The 23,148-nt window shown below is 34.9% G+C and overlaps 1 protein-coding gene across 3 annotated transcripts in view; it reads right to left on the minus strand.

Moving 5' to 3' along the window:
* Window positions 1–22,670, minus strand: part of LOC122516911 (protein-L-histidine N-pros-methyltransferase) — a 29,923-nt gene extending 7,253 nt beyond the window's left edge. For 2 of the 3 annotated variants that reach the window (XM_043635125.1, XM_043635126.1), the window contains exons 1-2: window positions 21,910–22,670; window positions 8,143–8,354 (exon numbers count right to left, since the gene is read on the minus strand). In XM_043635125.1, the coding sequence (XP_043491060.1) occupies window positions 8,143–8,354; window positions 21,910–22,200 (503 nt within the window). In that variant the 5' untranslated portion in view covers window positions 22,201–22,670. The remainder of the gene's footprint in view (window positions 1–8,142; window positions 8,355–21,909) is intronic. The other variant, XM_043635124.1, reaches the window with a different exon arrangement.
* Window positions 22,671–23,148: the final 478 nt, after the last annotated feature.

The following is a 23,148-nucleotide window of genomic DNA, read 5'->3' on the forward strand; positions in this document are numbered from 1 at the left end:
ACTGGCCACGCTTACGCTCACATATCGCTTTCGTATCGTCCCCGAACAACCTCTCTTCTATTCGATCCTTTCCTTTTTTCTTCCTCACGTTCCTTCTCCTCACCACCACCACCACCATCACCACCATGACGACGACGACGACGACGACGACGACGACCTGCTCATTTCTTTTCTTCTCTACGTCTTTTAATTTCTCGGCTTGGCTCGCGAGAAACTACTAGTACCTATTTACTTCTATTACTTCTATTTCTTCTACTTCTTCTACTAACTATTATTATTATTACTACTACTGCGTTTTTTTCCCTCCCTCGCTTCTATCTCAGTTGTTCCTTCGAAATCCTCCGCAGTATTCCAACAACGATCCCAACAGCGACGACGCTGCATCGGATTTTACGATCGTCGATCGATCGATAAAGGAGCGCGAGGTAAATGGAATTAAGTAGGATCGTAAAATCCTTCGTCGTGTCGAGCTAGCTTATTCGTGCGGGGATTTTAACAGTGTATTCTAATCTTTCCAGCAGCTCTCCTTTTTTTTATTTTTTTTTAACTGTTTTTTCTTCTTCTTATTCTTTTTTTTTTTAAGACAGAGAAAGAGAACCATTTTTTTGTTTTTTAGCAACAACACTTCGGTATTATCGATCTTTCGTTCGTGGTATTTTTTTTTTGGTTTGTTAATTATTTATAAATAAAATTCGTTCGTTGTTTCGTGTTTGTTTTTATGATTTTTCTTTTTTCTTTTTTTTTTTTTGCTTCAGTATAGAAACGTAGATTTTTTCTTTGTTTTATATTTGATAGAAATCATAAAAAATATATATGCAGTAGTATTCTCACACATAGTGCAAATCCCGTATGGTACATTTTTGAATTTTAGACCAGTTTAAACACCATGATTCGAGCGCGACGTTCGAGAAAACCACCGCCGAGAGTCGTAAAAGGACATAAAGAGTGAAACTATGGGCGTCATAGTAGTACAGTGGTGGGTCCTTTCACTGTTTGACAAAATCCAACCATCTTGGAATAAAATGCGACCTTTTTTCCTTTTTAAAAGAGACACTTTTAAGATGATGCTACGACTTTTGCGAATCTTTATTAAGTGACACCAAACTTCTAGTTGACTTTTTCTTCAATTTTTCTCGTTCTCTCTCTATCTCCAATTCGCAAAATTGTATTTTCGCCGAACAAAAATATTTTCAAGGATTATCAAAATTCTCGTATCATACTCACTAAAATACTTTTATTCTTTTTTAATAACACCACGTAAACATTTCTCTCTAACGAACAAATTTTATTAATCATTTTTATTCGAAATCGTAATATCGTTGAATTATTATCACTGGAAGACTTAATATTTAAAAAAAAAAAATATTATTGTTATTCCCCTATCAAGAAAGTTTAATTAATAATCTTTCATTTATGAAAACACCTCTAAAAAATTATAGGCATACATTTATTTTTATTCTATTAGAAAAAAAAATTTAATTAAAAATAGGATGATATCAATGAAAGAAAGAAAGAAAGAAAGAAAGAAAAAAAGAAATGAAGAAAGAAAGAAAGAAAGATGGTAGTCGATACGAGCAACCATGGAATCGATGGAGTCAAGAGGGTATTTGTTAAAGTGGACGCGTCTATAGACGAGCGGGGAAGAGGGTAGAAGATAGGAGCGTGTCCAGTTTTTATGTGAACGCTAAAGGACTCTCTTCGATCGTGTTTGCGAGGATCACGTCGATGTGTTTCTACCTTCGATACGTTCAGGGTTGTACTTGGATGATCGATCTCTAACGTAAAGATATCAATTTAGTAAAAATGAAAATACTGTATACGATTCTTAATCCAACCCTTTTTAACAACTTAAAGAAGAGACCTTTCTAAATGAATGTGTAAGTAACGAACACGAAAGGGGGTGGCTTTGACATATGCTGACATTTCACTTTGTTGAGGTAAAAGGGATGGATCTCTTGAATGAAAAATGTAATTTACACTTTGCGTGTTAGTTCAAAAAATAAGGGGTGACAACGACAAATACTATAACCCCTCCATAATAATTATAATACTTCGTATTATTAAAAAAAAGTTCTACAACGTAATTGTTAGATTTTATTTTACTTGACAAGAATAACAAGAACAGTATTAGTTGGACACGTTATGCAAAAATCTACTAATTGTTCAAATTAGAAAATATTGATTAAATATTGTAAGGATTTTATAATTTTTGAACATTTATTTTGAACAGAATTATCAACCCACGCATAAACACTTTTCAAAACTACCAAGTAACAATTCAATTTAAGCTTATATAATTAAAGAAAATTTGAAAATACGTCATTGAGTTTGAAAGTTTTGAGCTTAACGAAAAAACAATTATTTTTCCGGTCAAATGAACTTTTATTTAAAAAAAAAAAAAAAAAAAAAAAAAAAGAAAATAGTTTTTGTTTGTTAAGATTCAAAACATTTCAATTCACTCTTATGTAAATTAATTATACTATTTTTATATTTTCTCAAATTAATATAATTCAATATCTAATGATTGAGAAGTAGGAAGTTTTAGCCTAACTCGGCTCAATTATATCTAACGATATTTCTCCATTAGTACAATTAGTTCACTTAATTATATCTAATAGGAAGGACTTTGAGTTAATAGAAATAATTCAATGAGATAGTAAACGCCCCCTTTTTCCCCTCACAATTAGAAAATACAATTGAGATGGGAGTTGGCCACTCCCAGGGCGGTGGGCGATTACTAAAAGGGTTAATGAGCAATTAGCAGAGCGCAAACTCCTCTATCTTTATCCCTGTCCTTCTCTTTCTTCTGGAAGGAGACGCCACCCACTTGGCTTGTAATTAACGATGGGGTGGGGGTGGGGATTGGGATAGGAGTGGGGAGCGTAGATGCTCCAACCACGAGAGAAGAAAGTTCTTTAAAGGAAGATAGAGAAAGAGAAAAAGAATTTTCTTCGTCTTTCTTCTGTCTGAGAGGGTTAGGTTAGAATTGGTACGAGAAAGAAAGAGAAAAAGAAATAAAGAAAGAAATAAAAGGAGGAGTGAGAGAGAGAGAGAGAGAGAGAAAGAGGGGTGAGGCGGTGCTGATACGTTTTCCTTCGAGGGGGTGCGAGAATCCGCGCCTGCGCTTTTCGATTAATTACGGAGAGGGTTGCCAATCGGAAGAAAACACCACCAAAGTCCGACCCTCGGCGCGCAAACGCGCTAATGATAATTACTGACCAACGAACTAACGGCTCTCTCTCTTGGCGGACCAATCGGAGGATGCTGCGGGATAGCAAAAGAAAGAGAAAGAAGAATAAGATGTCGAAGGGTCGTCGTTCCGAGTTACGAGAACGACTATACATTTTTTCCTATTTTTTCGGGGGATTTCTTACAGGTTCCTATATTAATTAGTGATATATTAATATATTTTATGTTAATTAGTATAATTTCTTTTTTTTCTTAATTTTTATTATATAGAATGTTTTTTTTTGTGTAAATTACGATGCGAAATTATTTGATTGATGTTTATATTTTTATAATTTAAAATAAATGTCGAATAATAAATTTGTTTCGAGTTTACGTTTTAAGGTGAGGAATGAGGAGGTGGGGATTATAATCGATTTGGCAAATGAATAAATCAAATATTCACGATTGAGAAGTAAAAATTGTACGAGCGAAAATGATAAAAGACGGTTCATCAATTATATTATTATATTGAATGATTATAATTGAATTTTCTCTCTTCCGTCTTATTGATTTTTTCTTTTTTTCATCTCACGTTCCCATATTTTGTCACAGAGGAGACAAACAGATGTTGATTGTGTACCGTCATAGAGTCTAAATCATCGACTTATTCGACGATAAGTTGGTAACAGCTCGGCTTTTACCCTCCGTCAGGCTCGTCAGAGATAATCGGCGTAATTTTTCCCCGCCAACATTTATTCCCGACGATGAGGACGTTGCTTCCGGAAAATGAGCGATTCGTGTAAAAGAAAAAAAAAAAAGAAACAGTCGAGGCCCGATTCCCACGCGATACGGAATTACACGTGGCTTCTGTTCGCTCATTAAAATCATATTTACCTCTTTCCTTATACCTTGAGACACAACGACAAAGAGACAGCGACAACATGATGTCCATATCCGGATTGTCACGACGATGAGATAAAAGCATTCAATGAAACTGCACCTCTTCTACCGTCCTAACCGAAAGAAACTTTTCTTTCAGACGTGGTTTTACACCGTCAGGTAGGAGGTTCGGCAACGATTCGTCATAATCATGAGAAAATCGAAGATAGAAATGATGATCTATCTAACGTTTTGCGATCATTGATTTTGTGCAAGAAAGAGAGGCCATTTATCAACTTGAAAAAGATAAAATAATTCTTTGGTCCATGAGGTTAAAAGAGAAAGAAGTTTAAGATGAAGACGAAGACGAAGACGAAGAAGAGGAAGAAGAAGAAGCAGAAGACGAAGGGAAAAGAATAGAAAGATGAGAAAGAGAAGGAGGAAGAGGAGGAGGAAGAAGAGGATGAGAAAAGCGAAAGAGAAGGTAGAAGAGAAAAAGCATAAAGCTGGATTCCACAGGAATAGGGCAAATAAGGGGCTCGAATCAAGGCCCTCGAATCAAGGATGGGGGATCGCATTCGTATGCAGTATGCATTCGGCGGAGATATTAAGGACAAAGCTAAGATTCCTGTCACCCTTCGCTTCCTTCGGACTTTAAAAAGGGAGCTTCAGCGGTGAAGAGACAGGGAGGTAACAGGTGGCGTGCGGGACTAAACGGACTCCTCTCTTCATCCCGAGTGCCCTCAAGCCACTTCGGCATCCTTCACCCCTCCCCTCCCCCCTTTCTTATCCTCCCTGCAACGCCGGAGATCAAGACAAAAACTGGCTATCGAGCCATCCCGTCTGCTCTCGCAAACCTTTGCAGAATTTCTCTCTCTCTCTCTCTCTCTCTCTGTATCTTTCATTTTCTTTTCGTTGATTTGACTTAGACGGTTACGTGTCACTTTTACGTCTCTTTTCTAAATTCTCGAAGGCTGAGTGAATATTTGGTATTTTATCTTCAATATATCATTTATTCGGGGTTTAATACATTGGATATTGTAATATAAGTAGGGTTGCATTAAGGGTTGCATATTTATTATGATCGAAGTTGTATGAAAATATGGATCCAATAAACAGCAAACCTTTTTCTAACTTTTATTAAACATACGAGAAAGAAAAAAAATATGTTAAGAACAAGACAAAGTATGATAGAAAAAAGGAAGGAAGGAAGATTTGGTAGAATCGATTCTTTACGAAAGAGAGTGGATAAATTACAAAAGCAAAGGACGACTCGAGACGATTATTGCAGTAGTAGTGTAGTAGACAGACAGACTAGTAATTACCGAGGTTTCTCTGAAAGCAAACGATACCTTTAACAACCGAATTTGCATCGAGATACCGATCAGACGGAGAGTGTAAAATAAGGATTCCTCGAAGTAAGAGAGACTACCCAACCCAACGGGAGGAGGAGATTTTAGATTTCCGTTGGGCAATTAGCGGTAATAACGACGTTGGTCTACGGTTTTCGAGTGGGATTGTATGTATTTCTCTTTCGATCGATGTTAATTGACATTGGTAGAGTTGAGTATAAATGCAGAAATCACTGAATTCAACCAAGGAAACACTAAGAAAGCAGAAAGAAAAAGAGAAAGAGGGAGAGAGAGAGAGAGAGAGAGAGAGAGAGAGAAAGGAGCAATCACCTGCCTTTTCTTTTTTCCTAACCGTTTAAAATTACCAAGCGAATTTTGTTTTCAAGGTTCGACATGGATTTGTAAACGGAATGGTGCATACGGGGTGTTGTCTTTTAACACAAATTTTGACGAAAATATTACGAAGTATATATAAACGTTGTTGTTCGAAATATCCGAGAATAAGAAGCAAATCAATCGAGACTTTTAAATTCAATTAAATGCACGTGCGTATTTGACAAAATTTCAAACATTTTTTTCTCAAAATAAAGGACAATTCGCAAATATTCGTATGAACAAATTGTATTCTAGACATTTTTACATACAATTATAGTTTTTCGTTCTTTGCTTGCTTGCTTGCACCACCAATTGCAGGACACCCAGTACATTTGATCGATCGATCTTCTCTTTCTCTTTTCATCCTTAACGTTAATTCGTCCTTCTCGTTCCACTTTGATATATATATATATACATACATATATCTATCTTTTTCTAAAGAGAGAAAGAAGCAGCACTTTGATGGAGGACATCTCGCCGCTAATTATGATTAATTTGCGAGAGCCCGCGGTCTTCGAAGCCAGCAAGCTAACCAACCAACCAACCAACCAACCAACCCAACCAACCAGCCAGCCAGGAGTCACGTGAGAAAGAAAGAAAATGAAGGCGAAGAAGAGAAGCTGGAGAGGATCAACCACGAGAGAACGTAATTAATACTCTCAGCAGGAGCGCGTTGTAACGTCATGCGTACGTCATCCAGGTGACTCTTCTGTCGTTGTTCGTTTTCACCGTGAATTACCCTTTCTTATTTCTGACTCTTACTTTTGACTTTTGCCTATCGAGAACCATCCTCTCTCTCTCTCTCTGTCTCTCTCTCTCTCTCTCTTTTTCTATCTTTTTCGATCTAACTCATTTTCTGTTTAAATACAAGTAACAAGTAAACGCCTACATTTTACTCGAATAAGGATTCGATTAAATGATTTAAAAATAATTGAAATAAATTTGATAACTTTTCAATCCGTACAATTAACGAACGAAATATTTTCTCGATCGTACTAATTAAATTTATTTATTTTTTTTTTCAATTTCCTTCAGATACCAGTAGACGAACTTGGATAAAAGATAAATACGATTGACTCGAATAAAGAATATGTAGATTTAAAAAGTATTTAGATAAATTTAGTAGCTTCAATCCGAATCGGATTAACGAACTAAATTATCTCTCTTACTCTCTTATTAATTTAACAAATCTTTTATATACAAGAATAAATAGACAAATTGAAGTAAATCGGTAAGAACATTTAACTCGTGTAAGTAAGATAAAGGATTTGTAAAAGGATTTAGACGTAGAACTTCGATCCAAACGATTAACGAAAGAACGAACGATCCCGTACCCGCCTAGTAGCCAGAACCACCATAGCCACGGTGGATTTTAATAAACGGACGAGGCTGCTGGTGCTGCTGGTGCTGCTGCGGAGGTGTTTCGCATGGTAGCTGGCAGGACGACGCGCCTCGAGAAGAGGTTAATCACCCGCGTTGGATTTTAATAAACGGTTCGAGGGCAAACAAAGCTGGCCATCAATAACCGTGGCTCTTTCTTTCTTTCTTTCTTTCTCTTCCCCTCCCACCCTCTCCTCCTTCCCCATTTGTTTTCCATCTCTCTTTCTCTCTTTCTCTCTCTCTCTTTCTTTCTTACTCTTTACCTTCTCACTGCGGACCACCTCGCCAGGTGAGATGGAAAGAGAGAAGAGGAATGAGAAAGAAAAAGAAAGAGAAAGAGAGAGAAGGTTCCACTCTACGGACGGTGAAGTGAACGGGGAAGAGAAGGGTAGGGAAAGGAAGGGGGAAAGGGAAAGGGAACGGGCATGGCAGGGCCTTTACCACCAGCTTGTCGAGACTATACGGACAGTGAGATAGGCGGAGATCGTATCTCCGTGGTTATTAATTAACTGGCGAGAAGGGAAGGCCCCCTTTCATCACCTCGCAAACGATCCTACCTTTGGTAGGTCTTGCTCTTGCTCTAGCCTTAGGATATACCAAAACTACTTCAACCAATATCTTCTCTTCAAACGTAGTTTTTATTATCAAACTTTCTCTCATCATAGGTTATAGAATTTTGTAAGAAAATACGTTCGACCTCGTACTTGATTCTTAACAAAATATCTTTATTTAATTTTAGAATTGTATTCGTTGTTTTTATCGAAAATGATTACGCGAGGAATTACGTTTTTTCTTCTTCTTTCTGTTATACTTTGGGTACAAATAATTTTGTTCATCGACGAAAGAAGTAGAAGAAGAAGAAGAAGAAGAATTAGTAGTGGGAAGAGTTAATTTTGAGATTGTTCAATCATTTTGTTCTTCTTTTTTTCTGTGTTGTTTTCTTGTTTGAAGGGTTAATAATTATACTTTTTAGGTTCAAAGGACTTACCCATTGATGGAGGTGCGACTGATGAACCAAGAGAGGGCCGATCTCGCCAACGAATGCCAAGCTTGCAGTGGTAAAGATTCAGACCTCTCGGTGGATCTCATCAAGAAAATCTCGGTGGCTTCATCCGGCTGGTCCCGGCAGGGACCCGCACCCAATGGAACCCATAGCTTTAGCAAATCGTCTCGGATCTTGCTGCTGTCTACCTTGTACCACTGCGAAGAAACATCAACGTCATTCGATTCTCGTTCCTTTCACTTCGTTCTTCTCTTTATGTTTATTTAAATTTCTTTTCTGCAAGGATTATTCAAAAAAGAAAAGATACACCTACATTTAATTATATGATTATTCTAATTTGTTTTTTATCTGTAAATGAATTAAATGTTCGAAGAGATTCGTACAATAATTATTCTCGGAGGCAGACAAGTCCAATACGTTTGATTGTGGCCATCAGGGGATACACGCAAGAAAAAGGAAAAAGAATAAATAAACAAAAATCTTGAAATAAATGTGGAAGCAAGATTTTTCGTATTGCAAATTCCACATGACAAAAACTGACAACACAAAATGAACAAAAAATAATATCTGATAATCATTTAAGTCGTATGAACGTGTCAGACTTGTCTGCTTTCTAGAGTTTCAGGAATAATAATATCTCATCGTTATATCGACTTTGATAACGTCGATATTTTCTTAGACGAGTCACCTTTTCGTAGTGAGAGACGTCGCGAAGGCAATTACGTGTATCTTTCTCTCTCGAGCATCAGCACCAGCAGAAGCACCAGCAGCAGCAGCAACAGCAGTCTACTCGAAGGAGCATCAAGCTGTTCAAGAAAGAGAGAGACAGATATCCGATTTCACCGTCAGCTTCCGAGAATGAGAACCAATTACTTGGCCGGAGGCATTAAGGAATCGATCTAATTTGCGCGGGGTAAGCTTCTCTTCTCTCTTAATGGCGCGAGCCGCACGATGAAATTATACGAAAATGTAATCAAGGGGCTTTTTGTCTCGTTTCGCTTCGAGGGCAGGGGCGTAATTAGGAATGCTTTTGCGCCTCGCGACGGGGGACACTTGTTGCTCTTTCTCTTTTTCTTTTGCTCCTTCTTCTTCTCCTTCTTCTTTTTTAATTTTTGTTTCTTTTTTTTTTTTTATCTTTCATGTCTTTCGTCTTGCCGCGCGTGTCCTTCTTCGTGGCCATTCACGGACAGGGAACGTCTGAAGGTAGAAGGTAAAAGGATGAATGAAAAAAAATTAGAAGAAGAAGAAGAGAAAGAGGAGGAGGAAGAAGAAGAAGGAGCAGGCCACAGAAGGAGAGTAATTAACACCATGGCCGGCCAGGTGCACCGGTCTAAGAAGTCGTTTATGGGTCGCTCGGCAGCGCTAAGCCCGCCACGCCAAGCCACCGACCATCAATTAGATTCTCTAATTAAAACAGTCCGCCTCTGCAGACCACGGAGAATTAACTGTGACGAATGCGATACTCCGATTGGTCGACAATCCACTACGAGAAACGTCCTGTCGATTGCTTTCTCTTATTCTCTCTCTTCTCTCTCTCTCTCTCTCTCGTTTTTTTATATTTCATGTGTTTTTCGTTTTAATTTAATTATAAGATCAAATCGATAGATAATAGGTAATCGTAATGCTTTTCCTTCCTAGTACGGTTAAAAAAAAAGAAATTGATTAAAACATTTCCGCGTGATTATTATTCGTCTAATTAATGTTGATCGTTTTTGTATTCTTCTTATTCTATTATTTTTGTTATTGTATTTAATTAATCGTCTTCGTAGGAGGAGAGGAAGAAAAAAATTGATTAAAAAAATTTCCAATCGGATTCGTCTCTGATTGAAATTGACAATGAAAAATACTCTTGTTAGATAGGAGAGAAGACTAAGGAATCTTCATTTTTTCATCGATCCGATCGATGGTAGTAATAGTTTGAAGATAAAAAGATTTCCCAACGGGGAAGCAAAGGGATTTTAATTACGAACGGCAGCGTGTCGCTAATTCCAGCCTGTCTTCCAGGTCTTCCCTCCTCTATCGTTCGTCGCACCTTGATTCGATGTTTTCGCCATTTTTTGTTTGTTTTGTTTATTCTCTCTCTCTCTTTCCCTCTTTCTCTCTCTCTCTCACACACACACATACGGAGAATTACAAATGGCTACCGACGTGGTCGCGCGCTGCCGGACAGCATTCCTCTTTCTGTCATTAGTGGCAACTTTCCGTGGCGCTGAGTAACGAAAGAAAGAAAGAAAGAAAGAAAAAGAGAGAGAGAGGGTGAGAAGGGGAGAAATCGTCTCGTAGGAAGAGAAAACGAGAGAGACAATCTCGACGTCTTTACGCACCTTTCTTCTTATAGTGTTCATATAGAAACGTATAAAGGTGTGTGTGTGTGTGTGCACATGTGTGCACGTGTGTATAGTCTTCTCTCGTCCGATCCTCTCGCACTCTCGTAGAACGAGTAGCCAACTCGGAAATCACAGCCATCTAAATCAACGTCTCTCACCGGACTCCGACGACTTCGCTTCAAATGACTACCGATCTTTGCGTAGCTTCTCACTTTACTCGTCTGTCTCTCACGACGACAAGTTTAACTTCGCACCGATGCGATCAATTTCTTCTCATTTCTGTTAGAGCAATCTCAATGGAAGAATTTTTATTTATTAGACTTTATTGGAAAAAAGAAAAAAAAAAGAAAACAACAAGAAAATAAAACAACAATACGATTAATTTAAAACTTAAAAATTCATCGTAATTTGCTTAACGTGTTTACCGTAGTTTTCATTATTTTTAATTCACACATTCAATTAAATAATATATTTAGATCGATAGACAAATCGAGAATAACACACGCGTGTAAAATTATTATAATTATATTTTGCATTTGTTGTACTTTTATATATATATATATAAGATAACGGGTCGTGCGCGTATTACCTTAATTCATTAGACACTTGTCGTACTGGAAATTATTTTCAAAAAATTTGTACCCAAACACTTTGATACTCCACAGGTAACGATATATAAGTTACTGAATTTTCTTTTTTCTTTATCTTTTCTTTTCTTTTTTTTTTTTTTTCATATAAAACATATATTTATCATATAAGAAAGATCTCGAGAGAATGTATAACCGCGTTGGATATATAAAATAATTATTCTACCATAGTATTGAAAAAGTCAACAGATAGAGAGAATCATCGAGCCATCTAAGGAGCGCGAAGAAACCAGTCGTAAGGAACGAAAGAGGAGAATTGTGGATAAAAGGGGGAGGATAAAGATGAGGAAGAGCATGAACAGCAGAAGAAGGTGGAAGAAGAGGAGAAAGAGGAGAAGGGGGAGGGGGAGGAGGAAGACGACGAGGACGAACGATCGACTTTTATCCCGAGATCGGACGAGTTCTTGCCGTGTTGCAAATAGTTACGTTTCGGTGGATCAAGAGCACGTTTCATGAATAACGAGTTCGTTAGGATTTCTAACATTTCAAACGCATCTTATCTTGGATGCGAACGAAAGAAACGAGGGTTCCGGTCCCTCTATGTCGTTCGTGTGGAGAACGCGAAGAGAACTCGCTCGAATATTAAATCATCCTATAAAGAGAAAGAGAGAAAGAGAACTATAGTTATATATATCCGAAGCTTTGTTCCTTCTTTTTAATATATATGTATATATGTATGCATGTACATACATACATAATCGATCGTAGAGTATACATATGTTCGATGTCTTCCATACGACACGAAATAAATCATGATTTTTTTTTCTTCTTCTTCTTCTTTATCATCTTCTTCTTCTTCTTCTTCTCCATATATTTGCGTGTATACGTAATATTTTTATTTATCTAATTTTTTATTTTGATTATTGGTCGCTTAATTTTTACTTACAATTTAAATTCTTTTTTTTTATATAAACATACTTAATATATTATATCATATTATTATATGTATAATATATATATATTAGTAATTATTATTAAATATACGCGGATGGAATGGTAAGTTTTAAACCTATAGAAATAATTTATTAAGAAAAAGCAAAATAAACGTCTTTTTGTTGTTGTTATTGAAACTCATAAACTTGCAAGTATTTTTTATTATCGAGAGAGTTCAATTTTGTGTCGAGTGTTAAATTCTATATTGAAAATTTACTTTGAAATCTATTCACTCTCCGTACTACGAATTAAAAATTGTTACGTACGTGTCGTTGGGGATTTCTTTTCTCGAAAGATATTGTGATTAATTATCGAAACAAAGTTTTGGTTAACATAAATGGGAAAAAAATAAAATATTATTACGAAAATACAATTTCGTTGTTTTACTTTTGGAACGTTTTGAGGAAAAGGCACGTGTAAACTGAAAACATAAAATGGCTAAGTCGTTTTTTTTTTAAAGAACGACGTCTTTAGAGTTTATGCTTTCCGCGAGGAATACTGGGGATGTTTGGCCGGTCGTACGTCGAGCTCTTTGGATTCCAAAGCCGTGTAGGATCGCGAGTCAAACGCATTCTCTTCTTCCTTAGGCCATTATGCTATTGCTGCGGGTGGTGCTGAGCGTGAAACGACGATAGTCTTGTCAGGGGGTTGGAAAATGAGATTCGATGTTCTCGTATAAAAAAGGCTTCACCGAATCCGATTCAAATATGATTTTCAATTCGTTTTGATCATCATCATCATCATCATCATCATCATCATCATCATCATCATCATCATCATCATCATCATCATCATCATCATCGTCATCATCATCGATAATATTATTTCTACTAAAAATAACTTCGAAGTTATATTCGAAATTTTCTATCTAATTTAATTAATGTTTTTTTCCTTTTTTTTTTTTTTTTGATCACATACACGCAAGCGAGTTATTCATAATTTTACTTTAAACAACAATATGACGTCATACGCTCATTTGTTACATAAATTTGATCTAATAAAATATTTACTATTTCGAATTGAATTATTTAAATTAAAAAAAAATAGAAGAAAAATGATAAAGTGCACGTGAAATAATTTGAAAAATTAAATACAAAAGCAAATTACTTCTCAAACATCCCCTAGAGTTTCACAATACTAAAACTCAAACAAAGTTAAGATCCTACAAAAGATTTGGATTATCCAGCATTAACGTTGTAATAAGAAAGAAAGAAAAGTAAAAAAAAAAAACATAATTCAAAGAGAAAATAAAGGAAGAAAAGAGAGAGAGAGAGAGAATAAAAAAAAATAAAAAGATAAATATTCAGGTTGGAGGTCGAGTTCCCTTTTAAAAAATCAATCCCACCATAGACGCGGGGAAAGAAGATAGTGGTGGGGGAACTGGGATTGGGTACAGGGGTGGGTGGTTGGTTGGTTGGTCGCACCCTCGTCGAAGCGTTTTCCCCTTTGTCTTGAAATCTCGTATAAAACGTCGTTCTGCTTATCTCGAGGGGCTTTTTCTCGCGTCAAACCAACGTTGAATGCATTCTTTCTATCGCGAGAGAAACAAAACTCGGCGAACGAGAAGAAAGAAGAAGAAGAAGAAGAAGAAGAAATAGAACAAGACTCGTAAGGTGGTGGAAGAAGTTGGAGGAAAGTAAAGGAGGATGAGGAAGAGGTAAAGAATAAAAAGAGTGGTTCTTTTTTTAGAGAGGGATCATGCGAACGGAACGAAGAAGAAGAAGACGAAGAAGAAGAAGAAGAAGAAGAAAAAGAAGAAGAAAGTCTTGGGGCGGTAAAATGGGCTGATTGGAAAAAGCGTCGAGGGTGTAACTAACCGTGAGAGGAGAGAGAGTGAGCGAAGTTTAGAGATCTGCGAGAGATCTACGAGATCTACGAGATCGACGATATCCAACTAACGAGCTACCTTGCGCCTAGAATATCACTTCGTTTGTGCCAAAAGAAAAATGAAAGAAAGAAAGAAAGAAAGGAAGAAAGAAAGAAGAGGACAATGAGAGATAGATAACGTTTGAGAGAAGTAAAGAAAGAAAGAGGGTGGGGGGAAAGGGTTAACCGAAAGAGAAAGATGGATAGATTGATAGAGAAAAATAGACGGAAAGAGAGAGGTACGGTGGGAGGGGGTGTGGGTGGGAAAGCGGAGATAAAGAAAGAAAGATTTAATTTTTTTTTTCCTCGTTCATTGGTCGCGGTTGCTCATTATCGAGAAATTCTTATAGGTATCATTCACCATCGTCTTTCTCTATCTTTTTACACGACTTCTTCTTCTACTTCTACTTCTTCTTTTTCTTCTTCTTCTTCTTCTTAGAGCGAGCCGCAAGACCAATCGTGCGTGAAAACACGTGCGAGAACGCTTCTTTTTTCCTTTTTCTACTCTTTCTTTATCTTTATTGTAGATACTTATCAATTATGTATTTTGATATACAGGTACTTAGTTAAATATTGAAACTATCAGATTAGATAACAAAAAAAAAAAGAAAAAACAAAAGATATATCTTAGATACCTTTATTTCTTTCATTAATAATTGAAGGATTAAATTAATGTAATATATATATATTTTTTTTCGAGTATCTTTCAAATTGACAGAAGTGGTTAAGACGATTCGATCTAAATAAAATTAATTATAATTACGAAAATATATAATGAAAACAACGAAATTAAAAAAGAGATCGTTGGAATTAGGAAGATTCACGTTTTCAGTGTAAATTTTTGTGTTATTTGAAATAAATTTAATTCTCCGAGCAAGACACGGGTCAAAGGTTTCGAGACTCGAGATAAAACGAGATTAGCGTATCTACCAGCTATCTATCCGTCCGTTCATATCTACATGTATCTTCTTATCTACCTGTCTCTAAACTCCTCTCTTCTTCTCTGTCTTTCAAACACTAGACTTACGCCATACCCTTGAGGAATATTTTGCAAGAGAAAGAAAGAGAGAGAGAGAGAGAGAGAGAGGAAGAAAAAGAGAGTCGATAACGATCCTCGTTCAACCTCGGGGCTATGTTATCCGATATGTATAGAACCGTGCGAAATAACTTGCAAATTACAAAGCTTGTGTCAGAAGAGGCACAGCACGTTTTCAATTTTTATTTTTCTATCATACTTTTGTGCTCTCTTGACTAGAGACTCTTCTCTCCTTCCTCTTCTTCTTCTTCTTATTTTTACAATATTCCTTGAAACAAGCTCGTCTATTCTAATCATCCGATCGCATATTGTCATAAGTTTAATATCAAAATCATATTACCTTATAAATATTTTAACATTGCATCAATGAATCTTGTTAACTGAACAAATTTATCCTACATATTGTATTTAAGATTTTATTATTATTTAAATTAAAATAATACGTTTGAAATATTATATAAAAATAGTAGAATTTTTATTAGAAACAAATATTAGAGTCGTATTAAAAATATAAAGAAAAATATTTCGATTTTTTTCTCTCTTCCTCTCTTTCGTTGTCTTTGAAATAAAAATAATTATTAAAATTATTTTAATTTTTTCAATGAAAAAAAAATACAGAAAGATATCTGAACCAAATAATGAAAAGAGAAAAAAAAAAGAAATCACATAAAAGATACATAACTTAATTCTCTTTTTTTAACAGCCGGTATCATTCTGTAAGAATAAAGACATAAATACGAAACGTACGTCAGTTCGTGTCTACCACGTTGTGGAAGAATCAGTTTTTCGATTAGTCGTAACCGGTCTTCTGGATGCGTATCTACTAAGTATTTAAGTATATAAATACATTATATACATATGTAAACATACGAATATAAACGCCAGAAAGATTCAATCAAATCGTATGGGTAGATTAAAAAAGAGATCCCTTTTGGATATACACTACTGGCCAAAAGTTTACAGTCACTTGTTGATTTTTCTAAAAATCGAACACACTGTCGTATTTAGAAACGATATATCGTTATTATCTCAAATATTACCAAGTTCAAATTATGTTTCAAAAATTTTTAGTATTTTTGTTATGTCCATAATGCTCTTATACAGTTTTTATAACACTTCAAATGAACTTTCCTACCGGGGATACCTTTGTATAAAATCAATCCTTAATAAAAAAAAAAAAAAATAATACTAAATGTGAAACATATTATTCGTAAATTTTAGATAAATAAATTTACCTTGTGGTTGCTTTAAAGGAATTCATTTTTTTTCCTTATAAAAAATTAAGTTTCATTGAATTTACGCAATAATTTCTAATTTTTTGTGTGTAACGTATATATCGTCGGAATATTAGAATTGACGAGATTCTATCTTCGTGATTTTCTCTGGTTGTGAGGAAGAGGAAGCGTCAAGAATAAAAGCCTAAGTTAAATTTTGTTGTAACTCACTTGAAGGCGTATCATCGATAGACTCTTTTTTCATCGTCATCTTCCTTCAATCTTTATATTATCTTTTTCTGCAGGTCACGATAACGGTTATTTTAACCATGGACGTTCCTCTCAAAAGGCAAAGTAGTTAATGAATATCGTTCAACGACATTATTTACATTGTCATTTAGCGGCTGCCATGCGTGTCGACTGTGATTACGGGAACGTGTTTATCGTATAAACGCGATCTATCTCTTCGACCGGTTATCATACATCGATCAAACAAGGATGCTGCGAGATCGACCGATTTTACTCTGACGTTAGTATATTATTCATCTTTTTTGCACATTTATTTATAGTTTTATTTTTTATCGGCAACACTTGGTAGATAAGCAAGTATTACTTACAAGAGGAACGATGCTGTGAAATATATTTTTGTTTCTTTTTTTATCCTTCTGTCAATCAAATATCGATCTTTTAATAATCTTCACATTTTTTGTATACTAACAAAAAGTGTTATTTTTACTTATAAGAATAAAGAATATATCAAAAGAAATGAATTAATAAGTAAATAAAGTTGATATAGACATAGCTAGAAAGTTAAGAGAAAAAATATTTGAAAATATGATTAGTTTGAATTACTAATAAAAAAAAGTGTCTAATCACAATATTGTAATCATTATCAAATTTTTTACTTTCAACACTAACGATAAGTATCATTTTTTTAATTGTAAGAGTACAATATATTGATAGATAAAATAATTCATTAATTAATACATTAACTTAGTGTACAAGTAACTGGAAAAAGTTAAAAGAGAGAAAATATTTATAAAGTTTGTAAGTGAGCTTGAGAGAGAGAGAGAGAGAAGGGAGTGAGAAGAGAAGAAACCGAAAAAGCATAGGCGAGTAAAAATAAGAGTAAGATGCTTTCCCCTCAGGAGTCTCATCCATCAGTCACTTAATATTTCAAAGCAGCGCCCTGTGCCGCATCCGAAGCATCTTCCACTCTCTCTCTCTCTCTCATACAAAGATAGGACGCAGTAGGAAGCAGCTGACGTGGGTCCTCCTTTCCTCTTGACGCCATTTTTAAAAGCTTAAAACATACGCGCTTTTTGGATCTTTTCTTTTTTTTCCTTCTCGCGCGAGTTACTTGCTTAGGGATATTAGACGAAGGATTCGGAAGGGTCTCGGCAGTCTCTTTTCCGAAAAGGGGGAGAAAAGAAACGACGACGCGTCGAAGAAGATTTTTAGGCATGAGGAGAAAAGAAGAAGAAGAAGAAGAGGAGGAGAATGAGCAGGAGGAGAAGGGGGAGAAGGGGGAAGAGGACGACAAAGAAGAGCGTTGATTTCAACGTGGAAACCCTCCAAGCTCTAACCTTCGCACGAATTTCAAATTTCTTCTTCTTCTTCTTCTTCTTCCTCTACCTTTTTCTTCTTCAATCCTTAGACACCTCCCCGACGACGAAAAGCGTCTTCTCATATCCGCGAGAATCCGCTCAGTGACGCCCACGCGACGCGGTCGACCTTTCGAATCGATTTACGCGCACCGTCGAAGAAAGTGCCTTCGTAACGTTCCAGATAAAGAGGGTTATTGTTTTTCTATGCTCGACTTGGAAGAAGGGAAGAAGAAGAAGAAAGAAGAGGTAGAAGTTTTACGAACATATCTTGATCTATCTATCTATCTATCGATCGATCGATCCTCGGATCTATAAAATCCATACGGTCCACTGCTGTTTCCTTTTATATTCGTACGATGCCAAACACTTCAACTAAGTTTCACTCTAGTTCTTTTTTTTTCTTTATTCGAGATAAAGTTTTTAATAAGTTTCCATCTTCTCGTTCGACGTTCCTATCGCAGCTAACACACACACACACACACACACACACACACACACACACACACACGCGCGCGCGCGCGCGCGCGTAAGGGCACATAAATGCATTCATACACGCTTATATACAGTGAGCGTAAATAGTATTCGTATAGCAATCAATTTAAACAAAAATTTTGTAGAACTTTGTTCATTACAGAAACAATCTTAATAATATATTATATATATGTGCCCATAATTGTGAAAGTGGTCTAAGTCAAAATTAAAAAAAAATAAGTTTATTAATTAATCACACCACATTATTTTAAATTAAATTAATTCAATGTAATTTTCACGATATTGTAAAAAATGAACCGTTATATAGTGATTGTTATTTCAATATTATATTGAATTCATTTAATGTTCAAACGTAATCCTTTAAATATCTCGAAACAAGAAATATATGACTTAGACCACTTTCATAATTATGGGCACATATGTATGTGCATATTTTTAGAAATCTTTAAAAAACTAATGTTTTTTGTAAAAATAATTATTTATTTATTTATTATTATGAAAATATTAATAAATGATTAGAAATTAGTAGAAAATCGATCGATGATAATTGAAAAGAATTTGATTTTAAGTTCTATTGTATTTGCGTGTTTTTAATTATTATTAATTCTTTTTTTTTTAAGTTTAATTTGTGTCTTATTCTTGTCGATAAATTTCTTAAAATAATTTCTATTAATTATCTCTAACACGTAAATACATTTAGAATCGATAAGTAAACTATTCGGATATAATAATTTTGATAATGTATTATTATATAAGTGAAATATTATTATTAATCTTACTTTTGTTAGAAAAACTGTCGACGAATGTCTACACGTCTATCCTTGACTGTTGCTGATTTGTAAATGTAACCGATGTGTTTTGATTTCATCGGTTATACTCTCTCCTCGTTGTTTATCACCTTCAGTCATTCGGTGGTCGTCGGAACGAGAACATTGTCAGTAAGTATGTACATTTAATATTAATTATTTAATTATTTTTGATAGTTTTTACCTATTTAGACCTATCGTACCATACATAGTACGGTTAATTAAATAAAATTAAATGACGTAATCAATCAACTTTTTAATATGCACGAGCCAATTTTACCAAATAAGGGACGAATAATTTTCAACGACTTTTATACGAATTTTTTTCTGTGTTATTTTTATAATGATTTTTAAATATCCATTTAAAACGAATATTTTTTATTTTTAATTCTAATTTAATTTGTTTTTAGGTCTAACGTAAATGGGTAAAATTACATTTCAATTTACGGGAAAAATTTTATTTCGAATTTTAATTTTATTAGAAAAGATCTAAACGAACGTTTATACTTGGTTGTTGTTGTCTTCTAAATGCGACCGTTGTGTTTTGATTGCGTTCACATTATACTTTCTTCCATTTGTTTATCATTTCACTCGTTTTTAGGTCGTTGCAAAGATAACAGTTCGCGTAAAAATATCCTACCGAGTACATGTATAAATTTTTTTATTTTAGTTGTTCTCACTTAAATATTTCTGATAAGATCGTTTCTATAAAATCCAAATGTTTCTATCGGATGGTCTTGTTTCATTAAAATATAATTTTGATATTTATCGTATTATAAAATGATAGAGTATATTATGCAAGTTTTAAATTAACGTGTTTCATTTTACAAAAAACTTCCTCATATGACATATACAAATAATTAAATTTTATCAACATTGAAAACAATTAAATTTTTAAAATCATGTGTTTTTTTTAATAATATCGATAACAACAAAATTATGTATGAGAGAATTACTGATGATAGATAAAAAGTATAAAAAAGATACTACAATTCTAAATATATATGTTGAACCCGTGTTTGGTTCACGCGGGACCAGACTCCGACAAGATGCTGGAGGCTCTTTCGAAGATGTTTCAGAAATATTCTCGAATTAATATAATCAAGATTTGTACGAGAGAGTCGGATGAAAAAATTCAAGCCTATTCTTTACAAAACCTATTAAAATCATGTCGAAAAATGAGCATACATTTGAATGAACAAAATTGTTTTTGTGGAAGATTTAAAATTTTTTAACACACCAACGTATAAGAAAATCAATTAAGATTACTATGTTAATGGAATAGTAATAAATTAATTTTATAGTTAATATGAACTTTTCTGCTAAAAAATATTCATCGAATGATAGATTCGAAAAATAGAAGGCGTAGAAAAGACGTTACAATTGTAAATAGGGTGGGGTGATTTCATGTTTGGTTCACGCGGAACCAGACTTCGACAAGATGCTGGAGGCGCTTTCGGAGATGTTTCAGGAATATCGAGGACGTAATTATCCCATAATTACCGAGCACGGTCTTGACTCTCGAGCAGGATCGTCTGAGAAAAGCGAGGATAGACTCGGTGGTCGGCCTTGTGCGGTAATTGTACTAATTATTACTATCTCCTCTTTCCTCTTTCCTCTACCTCGACACGGATCTCGCATTTCCCTCCTCCTCCTCCTCCCCCTTCTTATATTCCTCTCCTCTCGACCCACCCTCTTCGACAACAATTATCTACTGTTTGGTTAAAATTGTGTGTGTGTATGTTTATGCGTTCGTTGTGTGTCAGATTTCAAAGAGAGCTCGTTTCTTTGTAAAAAAAAAATAGGATAAAATTAAGGTATCGACCTTCGTTAAAATTCTCAAGAAAAAAAAAAAAGAAAAAGAGAAGAAAAAAAAAAGAAAAATGTACGAGACTGAGAATTCATACAGAAATTTTATCGTCATACATAATTTTTACTTTTGAAGTAAAATTTCGTTCCTTTACTTTTTTTTTTTATTTGCTTAGCAGGCTATAAAATATTTTTGTCGAGAAGGATAAATATAATTTATCTTTATGGATGATTCACACGAGTACTTAAATATAAGCGATAGCGTGCGTAATACGCGACTCGTATTTTAATAAACATCGTGTGTGTGTGTGAAATACAAGCAAATAAATTTTATAAGCTTGTTGCGTTGGACGATTAAATCTAATTGTAAGAGATTTTGTTGGGTTGATAAGTTCGATATGCGTGTCTGATGTAATCAGAGATTCGATTGTTCGATTCCATAGTGTTTTTCATGATTTTCCATATGATTATTTTGTTACAAATATTATTTTATAATTTATAATTGGAGCTTTTAAGATTAAACGTATTAAAGATAATTAATATAATTAATTACTAACTTTTAAACAATAAAGTAAAACAATATTCGTAAAATTAAATGGATGACAATTGTCCCTTTTTGAATTGAAAATTAAAAATTTATTAACTCGACCGATTGCGGTACGTTTATTGTTAAAATAATGTTCTATTATCATAGATATAAATTATTTTATATACATTTTTTTGTTTTCAAAATAATGTTTAAAAAGAAAATATTATTGAAATGGGGGAGAAAAAATAAGAAAGGGTACTGAAATTTGTCGAGTACGTTCCTGGAAGGACAGACGTGACCTCAGGCGGCGGGAATCATAAAACGCAGGCGCAATCGCATCAGAGGAGTTTCACATTGAACGTCTCTGATAAAGGACGAAAAGCAGATGACTCTGTCTTACATTAGCTAGTTTCACGGTATAACCTACATTTCTCGTCTCTGATTGAAATCAATTAATATCATTATTATTAAATAATAAAAACTAACCTGTCTTTTGTCATAGGCATCTAATCTCTCGTCGGCTCTTTGTTTATCATAAAGAATTCTTGCCAAGCTTCCACGTGGACGATAATTTCTTGAAATCGTTGTTGTTGTCGTCGTAGTCGTCGTAGTTGTACTTGTGGTAGTTGCAATCGATGATGAAGTCGTACAAGAATGAACGAAACGCGTTGTTGATTGCTCATCTTCAAATTCATTTTCCTTAGTTTTATCCTTGCAGGTAGGGCTGAATTGTTGTAGGCGATTAGGTACGTCGGTGTTCTTCGCCATATTCAACATCAACACGAACACAACGACGAGAAACTGCAACGACAACACGACGACCTCGGCGACAACGATGAGGACGTATTTTTTTAAAGACACGATTAAGAATGGTACAAGAACATCTTTTTATCTTTCTTTATTTCTTTCTTTGTCGTCGTCACGACTAGGAACACGAACCAATCACCATAGACGATTTATACGATGTGCCGTTTAAAATCTAAGTACAACGGTGACGCCTATCCTCTTCCCTCTTTTTCTTTATATCTCTTTCTCACTCACGCTCATTCGATCTCTTTCTCTTTCTCTCTTTTACACTAGCTCGCGTAAACACGTCCCTCGTTAGCACGTGGCCATGTTGGCGGACGTATTCGACGCACCCTGTCGAGACTTCCAACAAATTCTTGTATTTTTCTTTACCACGGATTTCAACGCTGTCGGTAGGGTAGGAATCTTCAATTCGACAACCGAGATTTCTCGGAGGCGCGAATTTTTGAAGAAGCTCGAATTATTATCAATTCCTTTTTTTTCACAGAATAATCATTATTTATTTAACAATAATATAATTATAAATGATTATATAAGGTTAATCAGAGAGATTTTTTTAATTTGAATTCGCTTCGATCGTTGAGCAGAAAGAAAGAGAAATCAAAAGGGGGAAACATGAAAATACGATGGATCTAAATATAACAGAGAAAGAGTACTTTTTTATGAATGCGCGCAAGTATGAAAGAGAATAAGTGACAGAGATAGAGATGACGCGATCAAAGTTAAAAAGAGAGAGAGAGAAAGAGAGAGGTTAAAGAACGCGTCGAGGTGAATCGCGGATTATCACGGCGTAGTTTGCATTGTTGGAATGCGCGATAGCGATTACAGGATGGCAGAAGCCGAGTTGACTTTATAATTTCCTACGAGACAAGAATCGTTCTTTAAATCTTATTCGCGAGCGTAAGCGAAGGTGATTGA

This window comes from Polistes fuscatus, unplaced genomic scaffold (assembly GCF_010416935.1).
Source record: "Polistes fuscatus isolate 324 unplaced genomic scaffold, CU_Pfus_HIC Scaffold2, whole genome shotgun sequence".
Lineage (NCBI taxonomy): Eukaryota > Metazoa > Arthropoda > Insecta > Hymenoptera > Vespidae > Polistes > Polistes fuscatus.